This window comes from Mangifera indica, chromosome 18 (genome assembly GCF_011075055.1).
Source record: "Mangifera indica cultivar Alphonso chromosome 18, CATAS_Mindica_2.1, whole genome shotgun sequence".
Taxonomy (NCBI): domain Eukaryota; kingdom Viridiplantae; phylum Streptophyta; class Magnoliopsida; order Sapindales; family Anacardiaceae; genus Mangifera; species Mangifera indica.
Genome location: NC_058154.1, coordinates 11,771,613 through 11,795,554, shown reverse-complemented (window position 1 = coordinate 11,795,554; position 23,942 = coordinate 11,771,613). Strand labels below are relative to the sequence as shown.

At 33.0% G+C, this 23,942-nt stretch overlaps 1 protein-coding gene across 1 annotated transcript; it reads left to right on the top strand.

The window, feature by feature from the left end:
- The first annotated feature begins 20,068 nt into the window (after positions 1-20,068).
- On the top strand, positions 20,069-22,545 carry LOC123201747 (receptor-like protein EIX1). Its single transcript, XM_044617306.1, has 2 exons — positions 20,069-21,081; positions 22,101-22,545. Exons 1-2 carry the CDS (start codon positions 20,069-20,071, stop codon positions 22,543-22,545), a joined length of 1,458 nt encoding a protein of 485 aa, XP_044473241.1.
- The last annotated feature ends 1,397 nt before the right edge of the window (positions 22,546-23,942 follow it).

The following is a 23,942-nucleotide window of genomic DNA, read 5'->3' as shown; positions in this document are numbered from 1 at the left end:
ATTAACAGAGTAGACTCCAAGTCAATTAAAAGAGGACCACAAAATTGAACTTTGATTTTTCTTTCTTTCAAGATTTTATAAATTATTTTCTCTGTTTGAAAAATTGGAAATAATTTCCAGGAATCTTCAAGTTCTTGAAATTATAGCAGGACCCATTAACAGAGTAGACTCCAAGTCAATTATACTAGTTTCCTTCCATGAGAGCTTATTGCTCTTCAACATCATTGTTATGGTTTTAAAACACAGATGGGACCAGTCAGTTGAGCCAGTTTGATTGGAAACTGATGTTTAGTCCATCTAAGCTAAGGGCAAAACATATTTTAATCATTGGATTGTACTGATTGGAGTTGAATAGGTCAAATTGTATCTGGTCAATTCAGTTAGATCAAGGATGAAGGTACTCTTCTAGCATGTGATTGGTTACAAATACCGCTAGACCGGATAAATTTACTTTTAATGTTATTCAATACATGTATTTAATATATAACTATGTATAATTTTATCTAGGGAAATTTTAAAAACTAGGCAAAATTAAAGGGGTCTAAGCGAAATTGCCCAAAAAATTCAGGTTTAAGAAAAAATGCCCATGTTTTGTGAAATGACGAAACTGCCCCCATATATAATCACAGTAAATTTTCACTGTGCAATTCAAAGAAAATTCGAATTTTTTCCACATCCCACGGCAATCCCACGGCGAACGTCATTTCCGCCGATTTTTTTGCTTTCCGGCAACCGAAAATGGAAAATAATGTTATCACATCTCCCGTAATCTTGTTTGGATCAAGTTATTGCTCATATTATTGAGATTTGATTGAGATTTTTGGGTTTAAAATTTTAGGGTTTACGGTTTGAATAATGCTTAAAATGTTTCAATTTTTGGTTGTTTTTGTTGAATTGATTGAGGGGTATTATGTTATACAATGTGTAGATTTGATTTATAAAAAAATTGGAGGTCGAAACGACCAAAAATTGGCCGAAATTGGCTGCCGAAAAGATCGGCAGTCTGCCGTGGGAATGGAGTTTCCCACGGCAAGACGAATTCTCCCACGGCAGTTGAATGGACAATGGGTTTGGGGGGGGGGGGGGTAAACTGGCTTTTTTAACACATTGGGGTGTCGGGGAAATTCTTAGCCCACGTCGGGTTTTTTTGAAATTTCGCAGGTTGTCGTGGGAAAAGCCAAATTACGAAACTGCCCCCTTTATAAACACACCAAAATTTCACGAAAATCCCACGGCAAGTTCTGTTTTTACTGTACATTTCCACGAAAATTCCACAAGTTTTCCTCCTCCCACGTCAATCCCACGGCAAAGGTCATTTCCGTCGATTTTGAAGCTTTCCGGCAACCGTAAATGGCAAAGAAGGTTAGTATATCTCCCGTAATCTTGTTTGGATCAATTTATTGCTGATATAATTGAGATTTGATTGAAAATTTTGGGTTTGAAAGTTTAGGGTTTACGCTTTGAATATTGGTTAAAATGTTTGGATTTTTGGTTGTTTTTGTTGAATTGATTGAGGGGTTTTATGTAATACAATGTGTAGAGTTGATTTATGTAAAAATCGGAGGTTGAAACGACCAAAAATGAAGCGAAATTGGCTGCCGAATGGATCGGCAGTCTACCGTGGGAACGGAATTTCCCACGGCAGCGTCCTTTGCAAGTCTAGTTGGGGGGTAAAGTGGATTTTTTAAAACCTTGGGGAGCCGAAAGATTCATTTCAAACGAGGGGGTTTTATGGATATTGTTCTGTTTCCAGGCACCCACATTAATTGCATGCCAGTTTCCTGAAAAAGCAAATACTTTTTGATTTTTTTTTTTCTCTTTTTCAGCAGCTCAACATTACTTGCATGCCACATTAAATGCATGTCAGTTTCCTGAAAAAGCAAAATAATTATGTGTACAAAATCTTTATTTAAGTCCGATTAGGACCTAATAAATCATTAAAGAATTTTTACGAGGGGTTAAATTGCGAATTTTCTTATCCACTGTTTCCGATCGTGTAGTTTTCAAATTTTATATCCGTTTTTGAATTTTGGTGCTTTTTGACACAATTTATGATGTAACGACGTTATTTCAACTTAATATTTCGATATTTTCATTTATAGGATATATCAAATCGATTTTTTCAAATTTTCAAATGATTTTTCGGTTAGCGACATTCATAAGTATTTCAATTGATAGAGTTCGAATTTTAGCTCTGTTTTTCCGAATTTTACCATTTCAGGATATATCGAATCGTATTTTCATGATCTCCGAACGATTTTTCAATTATCGTCATTTTAAGGTATTTCAGCGTATAGAATTCGAATTTCAGTTACGTTTTTTGAATTTCACCATTTTAGGATATATCGATTCGTATTTTGACGATTTCCGAATGATTTTTTGAGTATGGTCACTTTAAGGTATTTCAACGTATAAAATTCGAATTTCAGTTCCGTTTTTCCGAATTTCACCATCTTAGGATATATGAATTCGTACTTTCATGAGTTTCGAACGATTTTTTGATTATCGTAACTTTAAGGTATTTCAACGTATAGAATTCGAATTTCAACTCCATTTTTTCGAATTTCACCATTTCAGGATATATCGAATCATATTTTCATGATCTCCGAACGATTTTTCAATTATTGTCACTTTAAGGTATTTCAGTGTATAGAATTCGAATTTCAGTTACGTTTTTTCGAATTTCACCATTTTAGGATATATCGATTCGTATTTTGACGATTTCCGAATGATTTTCTGAGTATGGTCACTTTAAGGTGTTTCAACGTACAGAATTCGATTTTCAGTTCCGTTTTTCAAATTTTACCAATTTAGGATATATCGATTCGTATTTTCAAGATTTTCGAACCATTTTTTGATTATTGTGCCTTTTATGTATTTCAACGTATAGAATTCGCTTTTCATTTCCGTTTTTTCGAATTTCACTATTTTAGGATGTATAGATTCATATTTTTAAAATTTTCGAACAATTTCTGATTATCGTCACTTCAAGGTATTTCAACCTACACAATTTGAATTTCAGTTTCGTTTTTTCTATTTTTCGTCATTTCATGATAACTTTTTAGATTGTTAACATTCTACGGCAGTTGAACGTATAGAACTCGAATTTCAGTTCTTATTTGTTAAGTTTTGTCATTTCCTTTTTAATTATTTAGTATTTCTCATCTTTTTATGTTTTTTTCACTAATACATTTGTTTACATATTTATTTTTATGAATGTCTAACAAATTTTATATGATTGTTACAGGATATTTCTCGCAAAAGAAGACGGGTTGACACAGAGCTGCGCATTCCCGACGAGTCCAAACACTTTCGGGCAGATGCGATATCTCGTGCACAGCGTACTACATTATCCCGGATTTCTTCTACATTGACCCCTCGACAGCTGCGACTATTTGAGAGGACATGTTTCGGGTCCTTCCTTCGTTTACCCGAAACCAAATTCTGCGGGATATTGATGCATATATTTAGCGTTATTCCTATGTTTAGATGTATATATTTATTGTATGTGCATATGTGTATGATATACTTTATTTGTGGTTATATATGAATGTGTATCGTATTTGATTTCATTTTTTAAATAATCTTATCATGAAAAAACAATAAAAACGTATGATTACTCAAACATTTACACAATTGAAACAATTAGAGAAAATAAAGTAATACTGAAATAAAGTAACACTAAATTTATTACATCAAATGACAATACAATTACACATTTAAAACAATAATAAAAATATATCGGTTACATAAACCTGAAGTATAACAATGAAGAATCATATAAAAAACAAAATTGAGTATAAGCATGTCAAGATCTCGTTCGAAAATCTGAAAAATACAAGTCCATATCTCGTAAAACGATGAAATTCAAAAAAATGAAATTAAAATTCGAATTGTAAAAGTTGAAAAACCCTAGAATGGCAACAATCGAAAAATCCTTCAGAAATCTGAAAAATACGAGTCGGTATCTCGTAAAACGGTGAAATCAGAAAAAACGGAACTGAAATTCAAATTCTAAATGTTGAAAAACCCTAGAATGACAACAAATGGAAAATCCTTCGAAAATCAGAAAAATACGAGTCGATATCTCTTCAAACGGTGAAATTCGAAAAAACTGAATTAAAATTCGAATTCTAAAAGTTGAAAAACCCTAGAATGGCAACAATTGAAAAATCCTTCAGAAATCTGAAAAATACGAGTCGATACCTCGTAAAACGGTGAAATCTGAAAAAACGAAACTGAAATTCAAATTCTAAAAGTTGAAAAACCCTAGAATGGCAACAAACGGAAAATCCTTCAGAAATCTGAAAAATACGAGTCGATATCTCGTCAAACGGTGAGATCTGAAAAAACGGAACTGAAATTCAAATTCTAAAAGTTGAAAAACCCTAGAATGGCAACAAACGGAAAATCCTTCAGAAATCTGAAAAATACGAGTCGATATCTCGTCAAACGGTGAAATTCGAAAAAACTGAACTAAAATTCGAATTCTAAAAGTTGAAAAACCCTAGAATGACAACAATCGAAAAATCCTTCAGAAATCTGAAAAATACGAGTCGATATCTCGTAAAACGGTGAAATCTGAAAAAACGAAACTGAAATTCGAATTCTAAAAGTTGAAAAACCCTAGAATGGCAACAAACGAAAAATCCTTCGAAAATCTGAAAAATACGAGTCGATATCTCGTCAAACGATGAAATTTGAAAAAACTGAACTAAAATTCGAATTCTAAAAGTTGAAAAACCCTAGAATGACAACAATCGAAAAATCCTTCAGAAATCTGAAAAATACGAGTCGATATCTCGTAAAACGGTGAAATCCGAAAAAATGAAACTGAAATTCGAATTCTAAAAGTTGAAAAACCCTAGAATGGCAACAAACGAAAAATCCTTCGGAAATCTGAAAAATACGAGTCGATATCTCGTAAAACGATGAAATCCGAAAAAACGGAACTGAAATTCGAATTGTCAAAGTTGAAAAACTCTATAGTGGCAACAAACGGAAAATTCTTCAGAAATCTGAAAAATACGAATCGATATATCGTAAAATGGTGAAATTCGAAAAAACGAAACTGAAATTCGAATTCAAAAAGTTGAAAAATGAAAATGCCTTTACAATATAAAATATCCAAAAACCCCTCATATTTATCTAAAATTTATCTAAAATACAAGTCCATATCTCGTAAAACGATGAAATTCAAAAAAATGAAATTAAAATTCGAATTGTAAAAGTTGAAAAACCCTAGAATGGCAACAATCGAAAAATCCTTCAGAAATCTGAAAAATACGAGTCGGTATCTCGTAAAACGGTGAAATCAGAAAAAACGGAACTGAAATTCAAATTCTATATGTTGAAAAACCCTAGAATGACAACAAATGGAAAATCCTTCGAAAATCAGAAAAATACGAGTCGATATCTCTTCAAACGGTGAAATTCGAAAAAACTGAATTAAAATTCGAATTCTAAAAGTTGAAAAACCCTAGAATGGCAACAATTGAAAAATCCTTCAGAAATCTGAAAAATACGAGTCGATACCTCGTAAAACGGTGAAATCTGAAAAAACGAAACTGAAATTCAAATTCTAAAAGTTGAAAAACCCTAGAATGGCAACAAACGGAAAATCCTTCAGAAATCTGAAAAATACGAGTCGATATCTCGTCAAACGGTGAAATTCGAAAAAACTGAACTAAAATTCGAATTCTAAAAGTTGAAAAACCCTAGAATGACAACAATCGAAAAATCCTTCAGAAATCTGAAAAATACGAGTCGATATCTCGTAAAACGGTGAAATCTGAAAAAACGAAACTGAAATTCGAATTCTAAAAGTTGAAAAACCCTAGAATGGCAACAAACGAAAAATCCTTCGAAAATCTGAAAAATACGAGTCGATATCTCGTCAAACGATGAAATTTGAAAAAACTGAACTAAAATTCGAATTCTAAAAGTTGAAAAACCCTAGAATGACAACAATCGAAAAATCCTTCAGAAATCTGAAAAATACGAGTCGATATCTCGTAAAACGGTGAAATCCGAAAAAATGAAACTAAAATTCGAATTCTAAAAGTTGAAAAACCCTAGAATGGCAACAAACGAAAAATCCTTCGGAAATCTGAAAAATACGAGTCGATATCTCGTAAAACGATGAAATCCGAAAAAACGGAACTGAAATTCGAATTGTCAAAGTTGAAAAACTCTATAGTGGCAACAAACGGAAAATTCTTCAGAAATCTGAAAAATACGAATCGATATATCGTAAAATGGTGAAATTCGAAAAAACGAAACTGAAATTCGAATTCAAAAAGTTGAAAAATGAAAATGCCTTTACAATATAAAATATCCAAAAACCCCTCATATTTATCTAAAATTTATCTAAAATACAAGTCCATATCTCGTAAAACGATGAAATTCAAAAAAATGAAATTAAAATTCGAATTGTAAAAGTTGAAAAACCCTAGAATGGCAACAATCGAAAAATCCTTCAGAAATCTGAAAAATACGAGTCGGTATCTCGTAAAACGGTGAAATCAGAAAAAACGGAACTGAAATTCAAATTCTATATGTTGAAAAACCCTAGAATGACAACAAATGGAAAATCCTTCGAAAATCAGAAAAATACGAGTCGATATCTCTTCAAACGGTGAAATTCGAAAAAACTGAATTAAAATTCGAATTCTAAAAGTTGAAAAACCCTAGAATGGCAACAATTGAAAAATCCTTCAGAAATCTGAAAAATACGAGTCGATACCTCGTAAAACGGTGAAATCTGAAAAAACGAAACTGAAATTCAAATTCTAAAAGTTGAAAAACCCTAGAATGGCAACAAACGGAAAATCCTTCAGAAATCTGAAAAATACGAGTCGATATCTCGTCAAACGGTGAGATCTGAAAAAACGGAACTGAAATTCAAATTCTAAAAGTTGAAAAACCCTAGAATGGCAACAAACGGAAAATCCTTCAGAAATCTGAAAAATACGAGTCGATATCTCGTCAAACGGTGAAATTCGAAAAAACTGAACTAAAATTCGAATTCTAAAAGTTGAAAAACCCTAGAATGACAACAATCGAAAAATCCTTCAGAAATCTGAAAAATACGAGTCGATATCTCGTAAAACGGTGAAATCTGAAAAAACGAAACTGAAATTCGAATTCTAAAAGTTGAAAAACCCTAGAATGGCAACAAACGAAAAATCCTTCGAAAATCTGAAAAATACGAGTCGATATCTCGTCAAACGATGAAATTTGAAAAAACTGAACTAAAATTCGAATTCTAAAAGTTGAAAAACCCTAGAATGACAACAATCGAAAAATCCTTCAGAAATCTGAAAAATACGAGTCGATATCTCGTAAAACGGTGAAATCCGAAAAAACGAAACTGAAATTCGAATTCTAAAAGTTGAAAAACCCTAGAATGGCAACAAACGAAAAATCCTTCGGAAATCTGAAAAACACGAGTCGATATCTCGTAAAACGATGAAATCCGAAAAAACGGAACTGAAATTCGAATTGTCAAAGTTGAAAAACTCTATAATGGCAACAAACGGAAAATTCTTCAGAAATCTGAAAAATACGAATCGATATATCGTAAAATGGTGAAATTCGAAAAAACGAAACTGAAATTTGAATTCAAAAAGTTGAAAAATGAAAATGCCTTTACAATATAAAATATCCAAAAACCCCTCATATTTATCTAAAATTTTTTAACCCCCATAATGAGTGAGGGGAGTTATATAAATGAAGAGAAGGGTAATTTTGACATTTTAGAAAAAGTTTGAAATAAATAAATAAATATCAAAATGCCTTTATAATATAAAATATCCAAAAACCTCTCATATTTATCTAAAATTACATTAAAACCCCATAGTAAGTGGGAGAGTTATATAAATATGAGGGGAAGGGTAGTTTTGGTATTAAAAAAAGTTATAGGCAATTTTTTTTTTGGAACAGTGATTTTGGGTATTTTGGCTTGAAAATAGTGATTTTGGGTATTTTTGCTTAATGGGAGGGCATTTTGGCCATTTTTTAAAATTTCCCTTTTATCTATGCCATTGATTTTATGGTGACATACATGCCCGACCGACTGATCAAGACTTGGACTTAGATTTTCGCATTGGCAACCTAAATATACAAGAAATTTCAAATACTTGTAAATTTCTAACTTCTATAAAGGGTTTGATTTTTCTAACTTCTGCCTTTTCAAGATTCCATAAATAATTTCAGTTTATTCCAATTATCTATTTCATCCTCTCTCATCATGGCACGGATGTTACTAATACACCTTGGTATGTCTCCAGATAAATTGTTATCAGCCAAATCTAAGATTTGTAGTGAACTGAGGTGGCAAAGTTCCCTCGGTAGAGGGCCATGAAACTTATTTGATCGAAGGCTGAGAATAATTACCCTTGAGCTATGTAGCATGAAAACGGAAACGCGAAAACAGAAACATGGAAACACATTTTTTAAAAAATATAGAAAACAAAAACTTGGGGAAACTTATGAATATGAAAAATATAAATTTTTTTTTTTTTATAAATACCAAATTTTTATAACAAAAATACATAAACTTGTATAATATAAAAATAAATAATAAAAAAAGAATGAAGAAAAAAAATATCATAAAATATAATCATAAAATTTATTGTAAATTGTTCTTAAGTAAGTACATGTTGATATTTAAGAAAAAAACAATAATACATACCAATTTCTATAACATGTTGGAGAGAAGATGATTAACACATTGAAGAGTGGAGAGGAGGTGAATTCAGTACAAGATTTAAAGATATTTCAAGTTTGAAAATACAAAAGATGTGTGTTTAATTAATTTTATGATTTTTCTTTTAAAGAAACATGTTTCAAAATTTTTCAAAAATTTCAAAATAACCTGAAATGTTTTGTCCAAGTTTCGGAGAGTTTTAAAAACGAAAACGTGTCCGAAACATGGAAACACATCCCATTATGAGTTTCCATGGTACTTTGTCCTTGAGAATCTTTGTCCTATCCATGCAGGGACACTTCCAACAAATTCATTTTCACTGAGATCAAGTGAACTAACTCTATACAGTTCTAAAGTGATAAAAGTATTTTCCCAAAAATGTTGTTTTTGCGAAGGTTTAATAACTGAAGAGAAATTAAAGTTGGAAGAGTTCCCCTAAATCTGTTGTTATCTAAATTTAGAACTTCTAATTGTTGTCAATTCATCCAACAATTAAGTAATTTCCCCGACAAAAAGTTATAACTAAGGGTGGATATTTGTATCAAACTTTTGGACTTAATCATCTCATTACACAGAACATGAAAAATTGATCCTAACAAAGCATTTGGGAAGATCAAGTACACACATTTTTAAGGGTAAGAGAGGTAAAGGACCTGGTAGATTATTTGAATTCAAGTCAAGTAAATCAAGTTGAGTTAACTGGATTAAATTCGGAATCTCCCCATAGCGTTTGTTGTGCGAGAGATTTAAAAATGTTGTTGGAAATTTAAACAAATATTGTGGAGTAGTGTCAAAAATGTTTGAGTTGGATATATCAAGGTAAATCAAACTCCTTTTTGAACTATTCCAAGATGGAAAATGAGGCCCTAAATGACAAGAATCTAATCCTAAATACAAAAGTTTAAACGGAGGTCTCCATTGAGGACCAGCTCTCAATATTAGTGAATTTCTAGATGCTTCAAACCCTATTAGTCTTGTGAGATTCTTAAAATGGATTTCAAAAAGGGTTCCGTTAAATTGTTTATACAGTTTTTTGATATTTATACAGATTTTTGCTAGCTTAACATGGGAACCATTCAAATCCAAACAATTAGTAGGAAAGCTCCATGAAGTTTCTTGCTCTTTATTAGTGTAGCAAGATTTCAGTGATATTTAATCCCGTGCTCTCTTTGTCAATTAATTATAAGGAAAAATAAGTGAAGGTTTTGACTTCCAAGTCAATTGACATTCCTATCAGTACCTAAAACATGATCAATAAAATCTAATTACACAATTCGGAAAAGATGCAAATACTTCTAGTTTTAGCAAGCCCCATTATCAGAGTGTACTCCAAGTCATTTAAAAGAGGACAACAAAATCAAACTTTGAATTTTCTAACTTTCTTTCAAGATTTCATAGAATATTTTCTCAGTTTGAAAAATTGCAAATTATTTTCCAGGAATCTTCAAGTACCTGTAATTTTAGCAGGAACCATTAATAGAGTAGACTCCAAGTCAATTATAAAAGAACAGCATTTTGGAGAACGGAAAGAAATTAAATATTTCATTGGATGTTGTTAAATCAATTTACTGCAGAGGAGAGGTCTTCATACATAACCTCAAGGTTTTCTGTTTAATTTCAAATATATGGTGCTTAAAAAAATGGGCATCTATGAGGCAATTATGGTTTTACTTGTGAGAAAGAATTGATTCAGTATGATAAGGCTTTTGTCATTCCACATAGAAACACTTTTCTAAGGGAGCATTTGGTTTGAGTAATGTTTTATTACCAAAATAGGGAGATTATCTTGATGATAGATTACTTAGAAAATTACTGGGTATAAATGATTATTATATTTGATAAAATTTAGTAAAAATAAATGGTATAAAAGAATACTAGTAAATTATTTTACTTAAATGCCCTTGAATATAATTATTTTTAAATATTTTTTACATTATTTGTTATATTAATTAAAAATAAATTTATTTTTGTCTTAAAAAAATTAATAAATAATAATATAATTGTAATAAAATTAAGATTATCTTGGTAATATTTTAACACCTAAGGTAAAGGTGGTAATCAGATTATCACCTATATTATTTGCCACGTCAGCATTGTAATAGAAGATTAGTGTAATATTTTATTACTGACAAATCAAACAAGGTAATGTAAGTAATGAAAGATAGATTACTAAGGTAATCTCTAAAATACTCCAACCAAATGGCCCTTAAAAGTTATACTACTTTCCTTCCATTAGAGCTTATTGTTCTTCAGCATCATTATTATTGCTTTAAAACAAAGATCAGATTGGTAGGTTAAACCAGTTTGACTAGAACCCAATGTTTAGTCCCATCTATGCTAGGGGAAAAATATGTTTTTCATTGGATCGGATTGACTAAGAGGTTGTACCGGTTGAATTGTATCTGGTCAATTTGGTTATATGTTAAGGATGAAAGTACTCTTTTGCATGTGATTGGTCATAGATACCATAGGACTAGATAAATTGATGTTTAATGTTATTCAAAATGTTAACCATTGGCATCCTTCTAGAAGCTCAATTATTATTTTATTTTATTTTATTTTCAGTTTGTTTGTTGATATTCAAAATAAGATATGTGAAGCCTTGCTGTACTTAGTCAAGTATTATTTTATGTTAATTTCATGTTTCGAGTAATTTGTCATGGAGAAATTGTAGAGAATCAATTTACGGTTCATAATCAGAAGCTTGTCATAGAGAAAATGTTGAGAAGCTGGCTTATAATTATGAGCCTGTCGTGAAGAGATTGCAGAGAAACTCTATTTTGTATTTTCTATATATAAATATGCTTAATAAAAATAAAATATAGCTTTCGCAAAAATTTGTCGACTTACTGGCCACTTTTTCTTGTGAGTAATGTTATATATACAATCAATGACATTTCATCATGTGTTGAATATTTTAAATTTGAAGATAAAATAATACTTAATCACATGATAATATATCATTAATTGTAGATAAAATTATACACATGAATTGTGTAGATAATTTTATTGTTTTCTTGCTTCTTAAAAAAACAACACAATATATATTTAATATATAACTATATATAATTTTATTTATGCCATTGATTTCATGGTGATATCACTGATCTGATTGATTGATTAGACCCATCAAAACCTGACCTAAATTTACAAGAATTTTCCAATACTTGTTAATTGAGTAGGTCCCCTAAACAGAGTGGACTTTAAGGCAACTAAAAGAAGACATACATAGAAAGGGTTTGATTTTTGGAATATTTAAATTTTTGCCAAAAAAATCAACCTTATATACAAAATTACCACACATATAGACATATAAAATTTTTTACCACAAATTGAGAAGAATTTCAAAAACAACCCTTATTTGACCAATTATTGTTGGTGGTTCTTGTTCACGTGTGAACGTCAATCTCTCTATTATTTGATCACACAAAAACTCTTGCATTTCTGTCATATATCCCGTGAGCATATTTCTTTTGTCCATGTAAAGATATCAATAATGAACTCAAATTCTGGATGGTTGATTGTTGATAGTTAGATTTTTTAGTTAGATTTATGGTTTGGTGGGTGATAATAAAAGGTTTTTAGTCGAAAAAAATCAAGAACGAACTCAAATTTTGAATTGTGTGTCTATGGGATAATAGGTTGGCGAGATAGCCAAGGGTTGGCAAGTTGACAATCTCGCTAACTCTACTTTTACTCAAGGTTGAAGATAAAAGTAATTTATGCATTATGTTATCTTTGTAGTATAAATGTTTAATTTTTTAAAAGTGTGATAAAATTGTATATACATATAATGGTAAAAATTTAAATTTCCCTTGATTTTTCTAACTTCTGCCTTGGCAAGATTCCATTAATAATTCCCTGTCAGGATTACTCAAACTTCCGAGTTGAATAAACAAGGATCTATTGACAAATGAACCATGGGTTTATATTCTAATACTTATTAATTAAGCTCATATTAAAGGGAAAGAACTAGAATCAGGTCATATTAAAGGGAGAAGCAACATAAGTCCTTGAAGCATGAAAATATTCATCATATATTGAAGATTATCTTTATAGTTTCAGGTCATATTGCAGGCTTAACTTACAAAGGATAAGCTTTATAGATAACATGAATTTAAAATAAAGAAGGCTAGAATGAAATTTATAGATAACATGAATTTATTAATTTCAATTGTTTATACTGTTAAAAGGAGGCTTTACTTGCTAAGGGTAAGCTTTATAGATGAAATGAATTCAAAATTATTGTTCTGTGAGTGAGTGGTGTGAGTTTTTGTGTAAGTGTGAGTTTGTACAACTTTGTAATTTTTGAACATTAATAAAATTATTATTTTGTAAGCATCACTCTTGTTCAACATATACAACTTCAAATTTTGAGCTGCATGAAAGTGTGGTTATAACTTAAAAAAATTTCTATGTGTTAGGTCATAAATTCAAACTAAATAATTGTAAAAGACTTCTACTCTCTAGTACTCTTCAAAAAGTCATGACAATGAAATATGAGGAGATATGATATTAATATTATTATATCATAACAAACTATAGCTTGTTTGATTTTGTCTTAGAAGTTTCCTAGTGTGCGGACTTTGTTATATGTTAACTATAAATATATAGTACTCCGTTTCGAACGCTCCCATGTGATGAAACCAATCATGAGTACTATTCTTATAGCACTTTTCCTGTAGTTAGTTTCCATTGCAACCATCAACATTTGCTTTTTCAATGGAAGCTCTTTTCTAGGTTGCATACAAAGTGAGAGAGAAGCACTTTTAAGATTAAAAAATGACCTCATAGATCCTACCAACCTGCTTGGCTCTTGGAAAGGTGATGGAGATTGTTGTGAATGGGCTAGTGTTGTCTATGACAACTTGACTCGCCATGTTCTTGAGCTCAACCTTAGAAATCCTGCTTTGAAAGATCATACATCTGAGGTTGAATATGATGCTTATCTGAGGTCAATGTTGGGAGGAAAGATAAATCCCTCTTTGTTTGATTTGAAGCATTTGGTTTCCTTGGACTTGAGCAATAATAATTTTGAAGGAATTCAGATACCTGGATTTCTTGGTTAAATTGAGAAATTAAGATATCTTAATCTCTCTAACGATGGATTCAATGGAAGTGTTCCTCACCAACTTGGAAATCTCTCTAATCTGCAGTATCTTGACCTCGGTAGCAACTTCTATACATACATTGAGAAATTTTGGTGGTTGTCTCGTCTTTCATCATTGAAGTATCTAATGAAACTGAGTGAAGATTGCAACTGCTAGAATTTATTTTTGATAAATTGAAGATGTGCTTAAGTGCTATGAAACAAAGCCAATATAAGTTTGTTTTTGTTGTTTAATATGTTGACAAACTTTCTTATCTATTTTGAATTGTTTTAGTTTGTATTTAGTTGGAATGTAACCAATACAGGTTGGAGTTGTTAGAGCAGGTAAGCTTTTGGTTTGCTTTGTAAGAAATTGGATGGTTTAGCTTAATTTGAGCTGTTGTGTACTTGTATTAAGTAAGATATGATGTATATAAATGTATTATTGAAGTAATGAAAAAAGAAGTGACCTTTTACAACCAAAAAGACTTCTTTCGTTCCAGTTTTGTTTTTTCTTTTTTTCTTCTTTGTTTTTACGTTTTTTCATGCTTTCTTTGCATACAAATCTCCATTAAAAACCAACAATTAGTATCAGAGCTTTCTGTCTTTGAAAGAGCTTGTGTCAAGGAAGATTTGTAGAAGTGTTAGAAAGAAGGAACTCAAATTGTAACCATGGCTTCCAACAACTTTACAAGAATGACTGCACCAGTTTTTTCTAGTGAAAACTATATAGCCTGAGCAATAAAAATGAAAGCCTATTTGAGAGCTTTCGATTTGTGGATGTAGTTGAAGTGGATAAGCAACCAAATCCACTACCTGAGAATCCAACACTGAACCAAATTAAACATCACTTTGAGGAGACAACAAAGAGGTACAAAGCTTTGTCTTGTATCCATTTTGCTATTTCAGAAATTATGTTTGCAAAAATCATGGCCTGTGAAACAGCAAATGAGGCATGGGATAAGCTAAAACTAGAGTTCCATGCCAGTGAAAAATCAAAGCAAATGTAGATTTTCAACTTCAAAAGAGAGTTTGCTTTACTAAGAATGAAAGATAAAGAATCAATTAAAGGTTTTATTGATAGATTGATGAAGGTAGTGAACCAACTTACTCTTCTTGGAGAAATCATTTCTGAAAGTAAAGTTGTGGAGCAAGTGTTAGCAAGTTTACCAGAAAAATTTGAAGCAAAGATTTCCTCCTTGGAAGATTCAAAGGATATGAGCACTATGACCATTTCAAAATTGTCCAATTCATTGCAAGCTGTGGAATTGAGACAACCCTTTAGAGACAATGTTACAATCTCTGAAGGAGTATTTATAGTAGCCCAATCATCAAAAACACAAGCTGGTTTCAGTTCAAACAAGCAGTATGTTAACAAGAAAGGAAATGAGAAGAAGGATGGATATGATAAGAGGCAAAGAGGAAAGAAAGGCAGATTCTCACCTTGTCTGCACTAGCCATACAGAAAAGTATTGCTGGTATAGACCTGAGATTCAGTATAGAGGATGTAAAGAGTTTGGTCATATGGAAAAGGTGTGCAAGAACAAAGGAAAAATAATTCAGCAGCAAGCTTAAGTTGCTGAAAATTTGCAAGAAGAGGAGGAGCATTCTGAAGAGTAGTTGTTTACTGTAGACTGTCATAATGCTCAATTTCATTCTCAAAATTGGCTACTAGACAGCGGATGCACTAATCATATGACTTTTGATAAAAGCCTTTTTATCAACCTCAGAAAGAGCAAAATTTCCAATGTCAAAATTGGAAATGGAGAGCTATTACAAGTGCAAGGAATGGGCACAGTGGCTATCAAAACAATTTCAGGTACAAGACTGATCAATGATGTGTTACTTGTTCTTGGTATTGCTTTTAATATACTGAGTATTAGTAAAATGTTAGAAAATAATTATTCTCTAAAATTTGATAATAAAAAATGTCATGTGTATGACTCAAAAGGAGTAGAAGTAATGATGGTAGATATGATGCATAGAAGTTTTTGCTTAGAGCTAAATGATGTGATTGCTCAAGCACTTGTTAGTAATGATGATGAATCAGTTAAATGGCATAAAAGATTAGGTCATTTTCATGAACATCGACTCAAATTGATGGCTAAGAAAGAACTTGCTGTTGGAATGCCAAATGTGGCAATGATAAGGAAAATTTGTGAAATTTGTCAATTGGGAAATCAAACAAGGCTTGCTTTTCCAAGGAATAAAGCATAGAGGGCCAAGGAGAAGCTGGAGTTAGTGCACACTGATGTGTGTGGCCCTATGTCAGAAAATTCCTTAAATAGTAGTAAGTATTTTGTATTGTTCATAGATGATTTTAGTAGGATGTGTTGGGTGTATTTCATCAAACAAAATCTGAAGTTATTGATGTGTTTGTGAACTTCAAAAAGTTTGTAGAGAATGAATGTGGATGCAAACTAAGAATGATAAGAAGTGACAATGGAGGAGAGTATACTAATGAAAAATTTGAGAAATTTTGCAAGGAAAATGACATCAAACACTAGCTCACTGTCCTATATACTCCTTAACAAAATGGGGTGAGTGAGAGGAAAAATATGACTGTTATGGAAATGGGAAGATGTCTTTTGTTTAAAAGCAATCTGCCAAAGAAATTTTGGGCAGAAGCAGTAAATACTATAGTCCATTTGCTCAATAAGCTGCCCACAAGAGCATTAAAAGATAAAACACCTTATGAAGCTTGGTTTGATTCAAAGCCAAATGTAAGTTATGTGAGAATATTTGGCTATGTTTGTTGGAGTTTTATTCCAGAAGTGAAGAGAGAAAAATTGAGCAAGAAGGCTGAGTTAGGTATGTTAGTAGGCTATAGTGACAAGTCCAAGGCATATAAAGTATATCATCCTTCAAATGGTAAAATTGGCATTCACAGAGACTTAAAGTTTGATAAAGAATCAGTGTGGAATTGGGAAATAAATGAAGCCCAAAGGAAGATAAAGGAAGAGCCAATTGTGCACAATGAAAGAAAAACAGAAAGTGAGCAGCAAAATAGTAGTGATGATGAAGATAAAGCAGTCAAGATGAAATCACTTGCTAATATTTATAACAGGTGTAATTTGGCAATGATTGAACCTACCAATTATGAAGAAACTTCAAAGTTTTCTGGTTGGAAGGTAGCCATGCAGGAGAAGATAAAAATGATACAGAAAAATGAAACCTGGAAATTGGTTGATAGGTCACTTGATAAACATGTTTTAGGTGTCAAGTGGATTTACAAGACAAAACTAAATGCTGATGGTTCTGTAAACAAGTTAAAGGCAAGGCTTGTAGTGAAAGGTTATGCACAAAAGGAGGGTGAAGATTATTCTGAAACATTTGCACCAATTGCAAGGTTTGATACTATTAAACTTCTAATTGCATTGGCTGCTCAAAAGGCTAGTTTCTTCATTAATTAGATGTTAAGTCAACTTTTCTCGATGGTGACTTGAATGAAGAAGTGTACATAGAGCAGGCTCCTGGGTTTGTGAGAGAAGGAGATGAAAAGAAAGTGTGTTTGCTGAAGAATGCCTTATATGGCCTGAAACAAGCTCCAAGAGCCTGGTATAGTAGAGTAACACTTATTTGATGAAGCTTGGTTTTGTGAAAAACTTGAATGAAGCTACATTATATGTGAAGTCAGAAAATGATAATGTGTTAATAGTATCCATTTATGTGGATGATCTTTTGATTACAGGTAACAATGCAAATTTGATCACTTGGTTGAAATTAGAAATACAAAATACATTTGAAATGACTGACTTAGGAAGACTCAATTTCTTCCTTGGCATTAAAGTTTTGCAATCAGAATTTGGTATTTTCATTAGCCAACAGAAATATGCTAAGGAATTAGTGAAAAGGTTTGGTATGGAGAATGCAAAAGAGGTTGACAATCCTCTTGTAGTAAGTCAGAAACTGAAAAAGAATGATGGATTTCCAGAAATTGAATCTGGTGTCTTCAGAAGTTTGATAGGATGTTTACTTTATCTAACAGCAACTAGACTTGATATAATGTATGCAACAAGTTTGCTTTCAAGGTTTACGCAAAGACCAAGCCAATAACATTTTAAAGCAGCAAAAAGGGTCCTCAGGTATGTTAAGAACTCTGCTGATCTTAGAATATTATACAACAGAAATTTGGAGGCCAATTTACATGGGTTTGTTAATAGTGACTCGGGTGGCTCAATGGATGATTTAAAGAACACCTCTGGTTACATTTTCTCTCTTGGATCAGGATCAATCTGCTGGAATTCAAGAAAACAAAGTGTTGTTGCTCAATCTACTGTAGAAGCAGAATATATAGCTGCTGCTTCTGCAGTAAATCAAACCATTTGGTTGAGAAAGATATTAGGTGATTTGCATGAAAAACAAATGAATGCAACACCTATTTATTGTGACAACAAGTCTGTTGTGGCTATAACTAAAAATCCAGTTTTTCATGGCAAAACAAAGCATATTAAGATCAAGTATCATGCAATAAGGCAAGCTGGAGAAGAATCTGAAATCCAGCTAATTCACTGCAGTTCAGAAGAGCAATTGGCTGACCTGTTGACAAAGGTTGTTAGCACAAATAAATTTGTTCAACTAAGGAACAAATTGGGAATGGTAAGTAAGTTTGTCAAGGAGGAGTAATGAAGCTGAGTGAAGATTGCAGTTGCTGGAATTTATTTTTGATAAATTGATGATGTGCTCAAGTGCTCTGAAACAAAGCCAATATAAGTTTGTTTTTGTTGTTTAATATGTTGAAAAACTTTCTTATCCATTTTGAATTGTTTTAGTTTGTATTTAGTTGGAATGTAACCAATGCAGCTTGGAGTTGTTAGAGCAGGTAAGCTTTTGGTTTGCTTTGTAAGAAATTGGATGGTTGAGCTTAATTTGAGCTGCTATGTATTTGTATTAAGTAAGATATGATGTATATAAATGTATTATTGAAGTAATGAAAAAAGAAGTGACCTTTTACAGCCAAAAAGACTTCTTCCGTTCCGACTCTGTTTTTTTCTTCTTTTCTCCTCTGTTTTTGCGTTTTTTCATGCTTTCTTTGCATACAAATCTCCATTAAAAACCAATAGTATCTGGATTTGGACTTCGTGGATCTCTGCAGAGTCAATGATAATCGATTGAAGGTGATAAATACACTTCCTTCTCTTGTAGTGTTACGATTGCCCTATTGTCAACTTGGTCAGTTTCCTCGTATAACAAGTGCAAATTTTTCATCCCTGACCGAATTTGATCTTTCTTTCAACGAATTGAACACTTTGATTCCTTCTTGGGTTTTTGGTCTTGGTAATTTAGTATACCTTGATCTAAGATCTAATTATTTCCAAGATCCCATGCCCAATGGACTTCAAAACTTGACTTCTCTTGAGTTTCTTGATTTATCTATTAACCGTTTCAATTCTTCAATACCCGCTTGGTTGTACACATTTAACCATCTTAAGCATCTTGGTTTAAGATGGAATATGTTGCAAGGTTCAATTTCTACTGCTATTGGAAACTTTACTTCCCTCAATTTCCTTGATCTTTCCATCAATAGATTTGAGGGAAAAATTCCAAAATCATTAGGAAGACTTTGCAATTTGCACTCAGTTTTTCTGACAAAGCTTCGATTGAGTCAAGAGATGTCTGAGATCTTAGATATTCTCTCGACATGTGTTTCTGAGAGACTAGAGTCATTAGATTTAAGTTACAATCAACTTTGGGGTCAGATTACCGATCAACTTGGGCAATTTCAAAGTTTGCAGTTTCTTGTTTTGCATGACAACTCCATTTCTGGTCCTATGCCATCTTCTTTAGGAGAACTTTCATCATTAGAATTCCTAGATATTTCCAATAATCAACTGAATGGAACTCTTTCTCAGATTCACTTTACTAATCTCACAAGGCTGCTTGTGTTTACTGCAAATGAAAACTCATTGGTGCTGAAAGTTAGTCCTGATTGGGTTCCTTCTTTTCAGCTTGAATCTTTACAGTTGGGATCTTGTCATTTAGGGCTTCAATTTCCTTCATGGGTTCACTCACAAAAATATTTATATTCTCTGGATTTATCAAACGCAGGAATTTCAGATACAATTCCTGAGTCGTTTTGGAAATCTATCCACCAATTTGAATTTTTAAATCTCTCCAACAACCAAATCCGTGAGAAGATTCCAAATTTGAGTGAGGTCACCAAATTGAAGTATCTTGACTTTAGTTCTAATAAATTTTCAGGTCCATTGCCTCTGGCATCCTCCAATCTGGTTCAATTAGATCTTTCCAATAATAGTTTGTGAGGATCTATGTCCCACTTTCTGTGTTATGGGAAAAATGGGTCAAGGGCAACTCGAATTCTCAACCTTAGATATAATCTTTTATATGGAGAGTTGCCTGATTGCTGGATGAATTTGCAATCCTTGTCTGTTCTGGATTTGGATAACAATAACTTCAGTGGTGTCCTTCCTGTCTCCATGGGAACTTTGACTTTTCTCGAGTCCCTTCATCTTCGCAAGAACAGCCTCTCTGGAGCAGTGCCTTTATCTCTTACAAATTGCACAAAGTTACAGGTACTTGATTTTGGTGAAAATCAGTTGGTTGGAAATCTTTCAACATGGATTGGGAATTCTTTCTCAGATATGGTGATTCTCAACCTGCATTCGAATAATTTCCACGGACTTTTCCCCGCTGAACTTTGCCATCTTGTGAATTTACAAATCCTGGACCTTTCTTCCAACAACCTTTCTGGAACAATACCGAGCTGCATCAGCAACATCAGTGCCCTGGTGACAATAAACTTCACTGGAATCAGCAACAGAATTGTATGTTCAGATGTTGAATCAGAAGATTTTGTTGAAGATACATCTGTTGTGGTAAAAGGGCGTATTTTAGAATATCACACCACTCTTAATCTGGTAAGACTTGTCGACCTCTCTCATAATAGTTTCTCAGGCCAGATACCTGAAAAAGTGACAAATCTGGGAGCATTACAAACACTTAATTTGTCACACAATTCTTATACAGGAACAATTCCTGAGAATATTGGTCACATGAGATCAATAGAGACACTTGATTTATCTGCAAACTATCTTTTTGGTGAAATCCCAGAGAGTATGTCAAATTTGACAACTTTGAGTAGCTTGAACTTATCCAACAACAAGTTGATTGGGAAAATTCCTTCAAGCACTCAGCTACAAAGCTTTGAGGCCTCTTCTTTTATCAGCAATGAACTTTGTAGACCTCCGCTTCAGAATTGTACTATGATTGTTCCAAATCCTGAGTACGAAAATAGAAATGGTAATGAACATGAAGTTGATTGGTTCTATGTGAGCATGGCACCTGGATTTGTGGTTGGCTTTTGGAGTTTCATTGGTCCTCTTCTCGTTAAAAAAAGATGGAGATATATGTTTTCTCGTTTTCTCAATTGCCTTGGGGAAAAAATTGTAGTATTTTTAAAAAGTTTTTCTATTTTTTTTTTTTTTTGGTTTGAGGATATGCTGTTGTGCATGACCAAGTAAAGTATTACAATGAATGAATGAATGGACTTTGCTTTCATTGCTCCTCTTCCTTCTCTAAATCACGTAAATATTCCTGTTACAAAGTCTCAAACTTCGCTCAACTTAAAAATGTATTTTTAATAGTCAAATGAAGTAAATTATCTGAAAAATTTCCAGTCGATCAATTTTCTCAAGACGTGACATCTTTCATCAGCCTCTAAGCGGTCTTGAACTTTTCGCCACAGGCTGCTTGCCTGGAAAGATAAATCATTTTGTTAAGGGTTCAAAAGTAGATGATAAGCTAAAGCTATAAAGACAAAATGCAACCTTTCTAAAGGGTACCTTAATGAAGTCACGTGATTCCAAAAATTTCCTATGCTCCATTACATTTCGCTTGCGCTCCTCCTGTGCCTTTACTCGTTTCTAACCAAAATGCAAAAAATACATATGCTCCAAATCTTTGCCACAGTATCTGCATAACACTTAGGAGACTATCGCTAAGAAGAAAAAGTGTATTGTCTGATGAAGCAATTTCAAATTCCTACAGATGAGGGGAGAAGAAACACTCATGTTCACAATATACAGTTACCATAAACAAATGAGATCAAGGGAAGAGAACCTTCTGTTTGAGCTCCTCCAAATGATTATCAAACAGATCCTTGCGATCTCTTTCTTGTTCAAGAGCTTTGAAACGCTCATCATTTTCAAACATAGTCACTGCTTTGCTGAAAGGTCGTTCATATAATTTAACATGAGATTGGCCATAGTATATGCAAGCAATAGCAAAAAAATTGACATTATCAGTGAAAAATAAACCTCCGTCTTGTGGATGATCTTATAGCTCTAGAGACTCCTGCAAGCACATCCAAAATGAATGTGACTGTGGAAGGGATTCTGTTAGGGCTCGGGTCTACGTGAAGAGGAAAAGAAGAGAAAGAAGGGCGACCTTGAAGGAGCAAATCTGGAATTCAACAGAAGGCATTGATGACAATAACAGAAAGCAGGATAGTGGAGCGGAAGGCAGCAGTCCAAAAGCTGTGAGTGATAATGTTGGTAGCAATAATAGTAAACAGCCGAGGGGGACTCCAGGTGGCAGCATTCCAGTGGCGGAGAGGATAACAGACACGCAGCAAAAGATTAGGAGTATGTTGGAAGAGATGGAGGTTGTGAATACAGGGGACGCTGAGTTGGCATTTGGGGATTGGTTGGGCGTCAGCAAGGAGTCCAGTAATAAGGAGCTGAGAGAGGAAGCAGAGAAAAAGGGGAAAAAGAAGGAAATAGAGTGAGGGAGAGTCCCAGCCTCTCGAAAGCTGGAGGGTGTAGGGTTTTGTTGCGTTTTGTTGTGTTTTGCTTGTGGTACCTGTTTGATCTTCTCGGTGGGAAGGTTATTATCCTAGTTTGAGTATTACTTGTTGGTTAAATTCCCGTAGAGTTGTTTATTTGTTCTGATATGGATGATAGATGTACAATGTAATCAAACTCTTCTTTTGATGAAATGATTCAGTAAAAGTTTATTGTTCTCTTGTTATGTTTATTTGAATACAACACTGTTACATCGGAAAGGAAAACAAAACAAATCTTCAACGCACGACAGACTCAGTCTGGAATTCCTTTCTCCACCGCACTAGCAGGAGGGGAAGAGCTTCTGAGTAGCTGCTGCAGACTCCAGGTACCTAACAGATTCTATTTATTGTTACTGTTGGAAGAGATCTATGCATGAAGCAAAAAAAACTTACTTCTAACTTCTTTTTATAATAATCGTCCTGTGCTTTTTTCAGTTTACTTCGTCTTTCCTCAGCTTCCTGTTTTTTCCTCAGCTTCGTGTTCTTAGTGCAGCATATCTTCTGTCATTAATTATTACTCTCATTGCCTGTTTCATTTGACATCAACTCAGAAACATAGATTTAAAAATATAAAAAATGAATTAAGCAAGCTGAAAACTACCTGATCCCAAGTCCAGTCAGACACAACATTTGCAGGCACCAAAAGTGCTTTAAATGCATTCTTAGCCTCCATACATATTGAAAGGCAGAAAACATCAATAATGTCAACACCTAGGAAAGCAACAAAAATAGACTGGAAAATAGAAAGTGCTACAACATACCAGCTTATTGGCATAAGTTAAGTGCTCCTGCTCAATTGTCTTCTCTTCCAATGAATCATGAACTTTTTTAACTGCCACCACATCTTTCCTGGTTTCCTGGAGACGAAATCATCAACTTCATGATTCGGCATATCAAGTAGTAATAACTTGTAGGTAAGCAAATTAACAAGCATTTAATATTATTGTTAAATGCTTGTTATAATGTCCTGAAGGGCCACCAGGGTAGTTTCAAGCATGTGAAGCCCGGCCTGGTTTGCGAAGGTAAAAACAGGAGATGCCTGCAGTAGATTTTTACCAGTATTATTTAGTTTGATAGGATAGCATGACCACATGATGAACGAGCAATAATTTCTGAAATTTTATGCACAAGTCAATCAACAGTATATGACACTGAGAATCAAAAGGTATAAAATCAACAAAATGCCTATTCTCATATCCCACGAAGCTCCGATAGCGTGAGAAATTCAAACAGATTTTCATAACAATCAAACAAATAGTACAAAATGGCAGAATTTACTAACATTCATGCTATAAAGTAGGTAGACCAAGCAGCAAAGAACCACAGCAAATCCTACCTCT

Coding starts and splice junctions, on each gene's coding strand:
- LOC123201747 (XM_044617306.1), top strand. CDS start 20,069: ATGTCCCACTTTCTGTGTTATGGGAAAAATGGGTCAAGGGCAACTCGA. Junction 21,082..22,100: donor AATGAACATGAAGTTGATTG/GTTCTATGTGAG, acceptor ATGATCTTATAG/CTCTAGAGACTCCTGCAAGC.